This window comes from Cyprinodon variegatus, unplaced genomic scaffold (genome assembly GCF_000732505.1).
Source record: "Cyprinodon variegatus isolate N-32 unplaced genomic scaffold, C_variegatus-1.0 Scaffold228, whole genome shotgun sequence".
NCBI classification, from domain to species: Eukaryota; Metazoa; Chordata; class Actinopteri; order Cyprinodontiformes; family Cyprinodontidae; genus Cyprinodon; species Cyprinodon variegatus.
The window spans coordinates 488,776-501,092 of NW_015150681.1; the positions used below are offsets into that span (position 1 = coordinate 488,776).

At 38.7% G+C, this 12,317-nt stretch overlaps 1 protein-coding gene across 1 annotated transcript in view; it reads left to right on the forward strand.

Annotated features, from left to right (window-relative positions):
• LOC107088739 (SPRY domain-containing protein 3-like) overlaps nt 1-12,317 on the forward strand; it is a 69,016-nt gene that overhangs the window by 39,141 nt on the left and 17,558 nt on the right. The window contains exon 7 of the mRNA XM_015381095.1: nt 9,039-9,096. Coding sequence (XP_015236581.1) covers nt 9,039-9,096 — 58 coding nt within the window. The remainder of the gene's footprint in view (nt 1-9,038; nt 9,097-12,317) is intronic.

Genomic DNA, 12,317 nt, shown 5'->3' on the forward strand with positions numbered 1-12,317 from the left:
AGCCTGAAAACAGGGGCGGATTTATTGATATTATTAATAAGTATTTCGTGCGCACGTTAAACTTATTGCGTGGCCGCGAAATGCTACTTCGTGCGCACGAAATACTACTTCGTGGCCACAATTAAACATTTTTTTTGACCATGTCATAAGAATGTTAATATGTTAATTTATATCTATATTGCGCACGAAATACTACTTCGTGGCCACAATTAAACATTTTTTTTGACCATGTCATAAGAATGTTAATATGTTAATTTATATCTATATCCACTTTTTATATGTGGAAATTTACATTTAGTCTGAGCACAATATCCTTGTAAATGAAAACTACTACAACAAATCTGGGTTTTCCTTCAAAACCCATGTAACTTCTGTGGTCTTTGGTCCTTTTGCTTCATAAGACCGGACATGCTGCTGTGCTAAAAAGGCTGTTCAGAAGGAACTGCACACAGAGAGGCTGAAACACAAGTTAATAAACTTGATTCAAAACACCAGTTTTGATTCAACCAATTCAAAACTGCTGTTCTGTCCAACTCTTTTATTGATTTGGTTTATGGTTCACTGGTAGAACACAAAGTCATGCTAATAGGAAAAGTTGCAGGCCCACTGGATCTTAAACTAGAGCAGAATGTAAAGGTGGGTAATCCAATATCAAGTTGGTTCAGATTCTAAAATGAGCACAACAAACTGAAAGTACTACCTTTGCCATGTTTCCTATTTAGAAACAGACTTGAGGATTGTGCTTTTATTTTGGAATCCTTATATTCAATGTTGTATATTTTCATACTTCATTGACCAGAATGCTATGAAAATGCTTAAGATTTACATGAAAAGCTTTACATTTTGAAGTACATGAACCCAGAACTCTCCTGAAAGTACTTTTAAAGTGAAGGATGATCAGAGGCTGCTTTCAGGAAAGCAAACAGTGCCAATAGCAAACAGTGATGTCGATAACCTGCTCCTTGAATTAAAGGAAAAGTTGGCTCTTTCATAAAAGTCAGATCAGGCGTCTTTGTTTTCTGTTCAAAGTCAAAGCCTTGTAGTTTCTGCAAAGTCTCCTGAAAAGTCATGTTTGCATTTCATGAATGTGTACGAACAATTTTGCTCTTTAAAGTTAACAAACACTCTCTCTTTCAATTCTGGTTAAAGTCGATACATGCAGTCATTACTTGCTGCTCAGCACTTTTTTACTTGATTGAATCTAGTTTTTGGAACCTTTCCTCCTACATCTGGTTTTCATTATAAAGACATTAAGCTTAAGACCGGGAGAAGTGGTGTGAAAGTCAAAATTGAACAGCTTACACATTGGCTGTTGGTTCAATGGGGCTTCCAGGTTTTTATTTAATCTGTTTCACACAATGAGCAAACAATACAGGTTGGAATATTAAAACAAATCACCATCTTACAAGAAACTCCCTGACTCAGTTTCTGTTGGACTTGTTGACTTAAGGCTCAGCTTGGAGTTTCCTCTCTGATTTTTGATTTGCTGCTTAAGGTTCTGAATAGCGGTGGCAAGTTCAGTCTTTGGTGCAACGGAAATATTATTGCAACAAAAGTTGACTGTTGAACACTGACAGATAAATGTGTATCACACATTCATGCTGGAGTTAGAGTAAGCTCCGTTGAACGGTGACCCAAACTTTCCTAACCATTTTCCCCTTGCACCATTATCTTGTCAAATTGACAAATACCTGCTAGCAAATTTCACCTATTAACTCAAACAATGCCTTTTCCAGTCCTCCACCCTAATTACTCAACACACGTGGACTGGGCTGACAGCACAGCTCTGCTGCCACAGTGTTTTTTAAAATGGGTTTGGTACAGTACAGAAAGGAGGATTTACAGAGGCTGAAAGCAATACCAAAAACAACAACGAAAAAAAAACAGCAACCAGTGTTTTGACCACCGTCCCTTACAGATGAGCTTCCTTGCTTTGTACTGGAAGGCATTTTAATGCCATATCTCCAGTTATGTAATAAACTGCAAACAAGCTACCCAGGAAAGGCCACAGCAGAACCCTGATCCTATTGATGATTTCACAGAGGGCTGCTTTGGGTGCTCATACTGTAGCTCGGTGTCTGCATGTGCAGAGGTTCTGATTTCATGCTGTTAAGGAGAGAAATATAAGTCCATGTGAGTCCCTCTCTCTGCTATGAATATGTCATCGGCACCTGTGTGAAGAGAAGCTGCATATGATGCAGAACAAGAAGAAGAAGCACCATGTAGAGATGCAGCCCACATCCACCATCTTTTTTAGGCTATATAAGATACATTTTAGAAAACTATTACAATTTTGTTGTTGCTTTTTTCATAAACCAACATTAAATAAATGTGAAGCAAGAATTTATCCATGTTTTTGATTTTTGATTTTTTTTTTTGTGCTACAAATCTCAAAAAGTCAGGAGCAGCACGTCCTGTTTACCTTTTCTTTATAAATTTCATTGAATGTCAGAGTGAGGTTTTCATCCTGGCACTCTCCACAAGCAGCCCTTAGCCCCTGAAGGAAGAGTTATTTCCTCTGGCCCGGTGCTGAGATGGCACTGGTTGTGCCAAAGTCATTACTAGAAACTGGTGTTAAGTGGAGAACTACCAATGGGAGCAATTTGCAGTAAAAATCCCCCAAACCCAAAAGATTTAAAACAGTAGGAACCACTGTCAGTATCCTTTAGCGTGACGTTTGTTTAAACCTTCTCAGTTTTGCTAGTGTTTCTGTTGCCATTTTCCTCAAAGGCAATCAGAGAGTATTATTGGACATCATGTTGGTTGGGATGTGTTTGAGCAATGGTTTGGTTGAAATTACACGCCTTAATCATCCTGCAAACCTTCACTTGGAATCCTGTCAACAACTGAGTAAATTAAGTAAGTTGTCTGTTTTTCTTTTTCCGCCCTGCAACCATAAAAAATTGTGGAAACACCAACAGATGCTTAAAGATCAGAGAGGCATTCTTATGCCGTGGGGGCCTAGAGGTTTTAGCTCGATGACATGAGGCTAAACAAACAGACCTGCATTAGTTCTCCACATGTTCCCTGCCCAACCCCTATAAGTTTGGCACGTACAAACAGCAAGTACTGCTTCCCCTTCCCCATATAGTGTTCCTACAGCACACACACAGCATATTCTCACGTCTGTGGTAATACCTATCTTAAGCTTTATTTTTAGACAGCTCTTTGATATATCAGTGAGATAGCGGCAGTACATGATGGGTATCTCCTTCCACGTGGTTTTTCTCTCAGCCCGCACCTTTATTGCCACACTGTTTACTCTTTCTCAGTTTGGAAACCTCAGATTCCTCCCAGATGGAGTGGATTGATAGTACTGTAAATACCACCTGGTACTGTCACTTCTTTTGCATTTCTTTCAGCAAACAGGTGAAATGTGTCTTTGTGGACCAACCCTTTCACAGGAGACACTCAGTCTAACTTAAATTAAATTTAGTTTATTTATATATCTACAATTCATAACATGTCAAGTACTTTGCAAAGTCAGTTGATTAACATAATCCAGCGCATGCAGCAACAGGGGAACGTAGCTTGCATTGCATCGTTCACTTATCAGTATCCTCAGACTGAACATGCATGCAGTGACAGCAGAGAGGAAAAGCCTCCAGCAGAGCCATGCCCAGTGTGAAAGTCCTTTTGCTGAGGCTGACTGTAGACGGAAACACATTAGGAACACAGAAGCACTCATCACAAATACTTTCTATGGTAGAGAAGGTTATGGTAAAGCAGCTCGTTAGGTGGAAAACTATTAACAGATGAGCTCTGAGCGTGTTTTCTTGTTCAAAAAAATTATAAGGCATGTACAGTTAATCACAGTAATAGCTTGCAGCTATGGCTAGGAGAGAAATATGACTAAGCAATGAAAATCTGCCCCAGGCTATCATCTATAATGGAAGCTGATGACCAGATTGTGACAAAGCTAAACAGCAACCAAGATGTAGCTAGTATGACAATAAAACGCAGAGAGACCATAAATTCAGAATTTGATCAAACAAATAATGCAAAATTGGAGAATGGTATTAGAAAGTACAAGAGTGAGGATAACTGGCCTTTATGTCCACGGCAGCCTAAGGCTATGGCAGCACAGTTAACCTAGGCCAACCTATAAGCTTTATCAAAAAGGAACTTTTTAGGCCTAGTCTTAAAGTCGTAGGGAAATGGCTGTTCCAACCGTTGCATTTCTGAATTCTTCTGAATGGTGCCCGACTTTACACAAGTGAATAAAGTGAATGTTATTGGTCATTTATCAAGCAGGCGGGATTGTTGTTGCGGAAGGTAAGCAAGCAAGTTGTTTGTGGCCGGTGTCTCGGAAGCATCTTGCTAACCAGTTAGCAACTTAATGCTAGTAGGTTCCCAATGGGAAATTACATTGGGAGCAAATATCGCTAAATTGGTGACTTAGAAACAACACTGTCAAGGAACGCTAAGGACAGCGGAAACATGCAAGAGGAGGAGAGATTTGTGTCGGAGGTCATGGATGAGTCTCCTCCATTATACATTTTTTTCTTAGAGGAGGAAAGCGGGGACGAAGTTGTTGTTGAAGAGGGCGGCAGAAGCTTGGTTTGGTGTAGAAGACTTGCCGTATTTGTTTGAGCCCTTGCCTCGCAACGCTGCCAGTTCTGTTAGCTCTACGCCTGCTGAAGACACAGACATCCATCCCTGTGAACACTGGGATGGAACTCAATTTTAAAGTAAATGATTCTTATTTCTTATTTCAACCGGTGCATATATTAGCTGCGACATATGAATCCAGATGCTGTGACCGAAACCATTTGATTGACAGATGACTATTATATATGGTTGGCCGAATTTAGGTGTAAGAGATGCCGTATAACTGACTGGCCTGCATAAGATAACGGGAAAAAAAACCCACAGACTTTAAGAAAGGATTTTCTTTAAAATCGAAATTTTAAACATTTTGGGACAATATAGTCTAATAAAGAGTACATTTATATACGTATTTAAACCAGAATGATTAGACATTCATGACTTCCCTACGACTTTAAAGGTAGACATGGCGTCTGCCTCTTGGACTAAAACTGCCTCTCATTCTTCTTTCTGAATTTCTTGTGAACCACGAGTAAACCTGTAGTTTGGGAACACAGTGCTCTGTTAGGAACGTCAGGAAAGAACAATTACATCCCTTACATATGATGGAACCCAATTATTTAGAGCTTTATGAGAAAGAGAACTTTAAATGATATACTGGTTTTAACAGGGAGACAATAACAGGAAGTAAGAGTTCAGTAATATATACTAACAAAACAGTGGAATAGTTACTTTCTGTTCATCTCTGAAGCATAAAAATTTAAAATAACTATTAGTTTATTTTCTTATATTTAAAACATCATCTACACACCAACTCAGTTTACATAATGATACTCAAAATACCATCTATGGCTTAGCTCCACATCAGCCTGTTCTTCTTTTTTTTGCGCCCTCTGGGAAATATGTCACAAGAACTCAAAAACTGATCGGAGATCAGTTTGAATTCTAATGTTTGTTTATAGTATATTTTTTGTGCAGAAAGCAGTGCACTATATTCAAAGTCAACCATTTTTTTAACTGTCTATGCATTTCAAATTCAATGCACATCTGTATTTTACTCTTAAGAAAAAAATTGTTCCATGTTTGGACTTTTGGACGCTGTTAAGAAGATATATTTCTTCTTATAAATTAACCTTTAGCACTTTCCTTTGAGGGTGAGATTAATGTTTAATGAGTAAAAGATAACTGTTAATGAATATTAAACAGCTTAAGTATAATGGTGAAAGTAGAGTTAGAGAGGGCCTGGAGGTTGTGTATTTGTTTCATTCAGTCCTTAAAGACTCAACTCTGAATCTCTGAAAATACTTTCGACTGGATATAAATATTATCAGTGGGTTTGATGTTATAGTGTTGCACATATAGAGAGTTTTTATTTAATAGAAAAAGCACATCAAGATGGTAAAAGTTATGGACACAACAGTTCCTACAAGGTTCACGATCAAGACAGACATTTAATGGCAGATTTAGTTCTGTGGTCTAAACTGACTCATTATCGGAGGTATGTTTTTTTTTATTTTTCTTGAGCCTTTTTTTCCAAATAACAGATTATATCAGACTCTCAATCAGGATATAAACATTGAGACGTTCCTCTTCTCCTTATGGAGATGCAGCCCACATCCCAGTCAGCTGGAGGAATCCTCAGGCTTGTGGTTGAGACCGAGGAGACTTGGTGGATAAAGGGTTTCCAGGGTTGGATCTGCATCTGCATTCCTTCATGTCTCCCTGTCTTTGTCTACTGATGTCTTACTCTGTCCTCCCTCTCTTTCTATATCTCCATACTTTTTCATTTCCTGTTAACTGATTTACAGCCCGCTTGTCAGTCAAGATGCATGATGTTTCCACTTAATGTTGGCGGCTCTAATTGTAGCATTTGTCATTTGGCTGTAGTTTCCCTTTTTGTTTATTTTCCATCTATACACAGGTGCTAATGATAATAATTTCACCTGCCCTTGCTGCTTTGAGAAATTAGCCCAATGCATCACCTTTTCTCTCTGCAGCTGTCGTCAGTTGATGTTGCTGATCATTTTGTTCCTTTTGGTCGTCCTGTGTCTGACTTGGCAGATTACAGAAATTAAAGTTTTTTTCTGCCACTCCTGTGCTTTTCAATATTCATAAAGTTGAGTGCAATAGAGGAGTTTACAGCAAGAGAGGATGGAAAGAAATAAGCAAGCCTTTATAAAAGATGGAAGACTGAAACAACAAGTCTTTTCTCTGATAATCTTTTCTTCAGTGTCGTGTTTTTGCAATAATAAAGGTGCAGCCCAGAAAGCAGGTATAAATTGCTGCTAATTACCTGAGTCATCCTATGATATCATCTGTAAGTGGGCTCAATGATTGTTTCTGTTAGTGCAGAATAAGAAGACATCCTGAGCATGTTTGCCAAAGGAGATAGAGGAAAACAATCTTGTCCATTTCATTGAGAGTTGCAGCAGGAAAAAAACTAATTATATGGAATACATAAGTAAAGGGTATTAGTGGTTTCTAATTGCAGGTCTCAATGGCTGATTTTCCACCAGTTTAAGATGTTTAACACACCTGAATCACATAGATCATTGGCAATTGATTATAGATCACATGCTGGGGAACTGAATCAGCTGTGCTGGAGCTGAGAGACACCGGATAATGGAGCTGCTCTTTTTGTTTTTCTAAGTCCTGTTTTTTTTTGTGCAAGGAGTACATAGCTTTTCTGCAAAAATGACCCTAATTGAGTTACAAATTTTTGCTTCGTTTCTCTTTTGGTTGCATGCAGCGTGCCTTTTTGACCCCATTCTAAATTAAAAAACTTGAATCCAATAAAGAAAATGTATTGATTTCATTTATGTTCATTTTGGATATTCTTTTTTAAACCCTAAAATAACAAAAAATATCATACTTTTGTACATTTTGAAGCAAATGTCGTATGGTATCAATTAATTATAAAATAACCAGTTTTTTCACATACATTATTTGGATATTTACAAGTTTTGTCAAACTTGGCCGAGGTCAACAAAAGCCATTAGGGTTTAAATCTTGCTGACTACTGTGCTGAAGTGACACAAACATGTTAGAAGAGTCCTCATTGTTTTTTTTCTTTTCCTTTTCTTTAATTTATAGAATTATAAATTACATGTTTATTTAATATTAAGTATAGCTTATATTCACCTATTTTAAAATTAATTAAACTATTTCTTGGTTCAATGATCCTACTCTTTTGTGGATCTTCAGTACCTGTGCAGCTACTGAACCAAACTTTACTGAAAAACTACTTAAAGTTTGCCTTTATTAAAGGTTGTGGTAAAAAAAAAATCTGTTCAGTCCTGCAAAATCTTAGACCAAAATTATTTAAAGTACCCTGTTACTATTTAGATTAGTAGTTTACAGTTAAGACTTCACAAAGATTTGTTAACGAACGTTTCTGTTTACTAGAAAATGCCAAGTAGTACTGTGTCCAGCAGTTTAAATGCTTGGACTTTATAAGGCAGATCTTTAAACAGGCCTAATCACGTACGAGTTGGGGGCTCAAGCTACATGACTTGGACTCGAGTCAGACTTGAGTCATCATTTTTAGGGCTTGAGACTTGACCTGGAAAAAAAACTTTCAAAAGGTTGTGACTTGAATTTGACTTTTACAACAATTCCTCTGGACTTGAATTGGACTTGAACCTAATTACTTAAAAATACTTCATACTTTTCCAAAAAACTAAATTTGTTAAAAAGTGCACACTATTAATTAGTTTTACTCACCGTGTGTTTATAAACGCAGACAACATTGTAGTTAATTGTGACCTGCAGCCAGGCCAATCAAATTATCCCAATAAAAAATAGTAATTTCTTTTGGGTACATAAATCAAAGTACTCAATCAAACTAAACTAAAACTCAGATGTAAGAATAAAAGATCTGAAATGGAGATGAAACAACTAGAAACTCTGTCTGACATTTGAAGTACCATGAAGAACAGTAGATGAAACTTCTTTTGCTTCGATGAGGGAGCTGACTTGTGCTAACTTATTCATATTAGCAAATTTTGAAAAGGTTTTAGCAGGTGTTGAGATAAACGTGTTATTAAAAGAAAAAGAAAACATCGTCAAATATTTACACTTTAAATTTTATAAAATCGTAGTATTTGACTAGCCCCACTGAGCGTCTCCAAACTGTTTCATTCTTTAATCGAGATAATTTGGTGGCAACAATGCAGCATTTTCAGATGTACACTGCATATTTACTCCACAGAAATCAATTAACTAACATTACAACCTTTGAATTGTTCTTAATACGCTTTGTTTTACTTTGGATCCAAGTTCGTGTCAGTAGGCTTGATTACATATCAAACCCATTAAAAGTAAATATAGCTTTTTGTTTTTCTTTATCAAAGTGGGTATAAGATTTACTGAGGCCTGGTTGGTATAATCCATTTTGTACGAGAGAGAATGCAGGAGCCAAATGAGCATAGCTATGATTTCGTCGTACAATGCAGAATTCTATGGTGACATTTTCTATTGTTTTCATTCAGGACTATCCCAAGAACAGACACCCTGGGTGGAGCCGAGGGTCCGTTGCCTATCATGCAGGTGAGATTTTTTTACCCCAGCTTCCCCTGTTTTCTTTTTGTATTTGTCTCCTTTATATGATTTCTATCCAGCTTTGGGATTTAATAAAATAAATGAATCAGACTTCCTGTAAACTTATATCGGGATGCCTTTAGATGGAAGCCAACTCTAGAGGAATGTTAAGGTCTTGAACGCACACCGCTGAACCGCTGCAGAGAGAAAGCTGATAAAACAGAAGGGATATTGTCAGAATGAGAAGATGATCATATCTTCATTTCTCTTCCTGCGAAAGCTTGGTTCTCAGAGAGATGGAGTAAATAAAACCTTTCGTGAGTCATCTCTATTGTTAGAGTTTGTGTTTTTTTCCCTACAGATCTTTGAACATTATCTGTGTGGGTATCTGAATGAAACATCCACAGCTTCCACCCCAGGATTCAACACCCTTCACTGTCTGTGCCGTGAGATTGGCTATCTTGATATGGAAGCAGAAGCACCTCAATAGGTGGTTATTATTCTCAAGAAGCTACTGTTAGTACGCCGCTCTTTATCTCACAAGGCGTTGTCACAGTCCTTATCTGTCCAGAGCTTTTAGGCGACACCTGGGTGTTATCTGCTGAGCTGCTTTTCTGTATATTTCTCGTTGAAGATATTTGTTGCTTCTCCAATTGATTGACTAAAAAAAACTCTGTTTGGTGTTTTTTTTTACCAACAATTTTTCAGTTATTTATAGAGCCTTGTTTACAGACTCAGTCCCATCTGTTGTCCAAATCATAAATTAAGGAACATTTTCCCCTTTGCTCTGCGCATTCCCTCATGTTTTAGCTCCAAGTTTATGGTCTGAAATCCGCCATATCCCACTACAGATTACACTTCTGGTTCGGATGAATTAGCAGTAATAATAACAGTTGATGCTGCACGTCCTGCAGGAGTCTGTGGACGATGCCTTCATGCTGAGTGACAGACAGGACCAGTCATTTAGAGGCTCACCGTGCCAGTGCCAGAGCTGCTGCGCTGCGGTCCGCCTGGTTTGGCTGTTGTGTTCTGGACACCACAGATATGCGTACGTCCCAGCAGAGCTCCCATTAATCTTATTTGTTAGTGACTGAAAATGATCCATGTGGTTTTCCATGCTGTGTGTAAGAGGTTTGTCTTCCCATATTCTGGATAAGGTGAGAGCTCCGGTCCAGCAGCTCATATTGAGCAGGACAGGCTCCTTCCTTTCCTCTCCACTTACAGCCCAGCAACCTCAGGAATCGCCTGTGGACATTTTCTGGCAGGGGGGGACAAATGCCTAATGTAAACCCAGTTTTATACACACACCGCAGTGCATCCATTCACCACATTGGAATGCTTCAATAAGAGATTATTAAAACTTAAATTCCCTTATTTTATGTCTGTTCCCCCTGAAAAACTCCTGTGTTTGCATTTCAGTTAGGTTCTCAGCAAGCATCGGCTTTATATTGACAGCATTAAATCTTTAGTTTGGAAACAGTCTTGACTTGGTCACAGTTTTGTGCTTTCCTTTGCAAAAACACAATCCAAATCTAGCAGATTGTGGGGACATATCTTGTCCACATCATCTTCAATTAAAGACTTTTTATGAAATTTTAGTTTTCTTATAATTGAGCAATTCTCTTTCCGATTCTAGAATTGCATTGTTTGAGGTGGCTAAACATTGTAGTAGCTCTGCTAAGTAGATTTGAATATTTGTTTTTTTTAAGGAATTTAAGTTGCTCCATTCATTTGTAGACATTTGTTATGATGTGCAACCAAAGCAATCATAAAAAGTAGTTTTTCTACAGCTGGGAGAAGCTCAATTCATTTTCATTTAAAGGAGTGTATTTAAATGTTCTTATAACTCTATTGTTTTATTGTTGTTTTTTATGAGCTGATGTAACATATAATATACCTGAGAAAATGTTTTGATCTTGACGCTAACTGTAAACAGCCTCAGTTAAAAACCTGAGCGTTTTGTAGTATAGTTCTCCATCTTGTTTAACATCCTCTAGCAGCAGCTGCACAAACACCGGCTAACTCTCCCCTCTTCATCTATTTCGTCTTCCCCCTCATCTTCATGACCTATTGTGATTTCTACATTGCCTTTCAACATTTCATTTCAACGTCCTAACAATAGGACGGGATATTGAATTCTGTTAACATCATGGAAGAAGAAATGGAGGTGTTGGAGGATTATAAACACCTCTACGTTCATCTGGACAACAATTTCAACTAGAGACGCAACTATGAAGCCATCTACAAGAAAGGAGAGGGCAGACTGTTCTTCCTAAGGAAGCTCAGGCCCTCCAGAGTTTGCAGCAAGATGCTACATTTCTTCCATCTTCTAAAAAGAAAAATATTATGGACAACTAGGAATTAGGATGCCTCCTGGGCGTCTCCCTGGTGAGGTGCTTCAGGCATGTCCCACTGAGAGGAGGCCCAGGGGAGACCCAGGACACGCTGGAGGGACTCTGTTTATCGGCCTGGGAGCGCCTTTGGAGCTGGCCGAAATGGCTGGGAAAAGGGACGTCCAGGCCTCCCTACTGAAGATGCTACCCCCTGCGCCCGAACCCGGATAAGCAGAAGAAGATGGATGGATGGATGGATGGATGGATGGATGGATGGATGGATGGATGGATGGATGGATGACGTCTCTACTATTTGTGGATTATGTGGTTTTATTGGGCATTATCTACTGCTCTCACTGGAGCGGTTGACAGCTTAGTGTGAAGCGGCCGGATGAGGATCGGTGCCTTCAAATCAGGGACCATGATCTTGAGGCAGGGTAGAATGCCTTCTCTGGCTTCGGGAGGATGTACTGCCTTTGGTGGAGGAGTTTAAGTTTTTTGGGGTCATATTAAAGAACGAGGATGGTCATGTGTTTTGTGTTATGACAGAAAAGACAAGATCCCGAATATAAGCAGGCAAAATGGGTTTCCTACGTAGTGTGTCTGGGCTTGCCCTTAGAGATAGGGTGAAGAGCTCAGTCATCCAGGGAGGACTCAGGCCCCGTCCACACGAAGTCAAAACGAACACGAAACGCTGATATTTTCCAAAACGTTTGCCATAAAAAAAGAGACGTAAAATAAATGTGATCGTCCACACGAATGCATGAAAACGCTGCAAAATGTATGCCAGGCCTGTAAGTGGCGCTGTGGTGCCAAAGCAAATTATACATGGTTGCCCTGCGGGTCCATTTTCGTGGTTAAGTCAAATTCAGGTGCTGAACTATGTCGTCGATATTG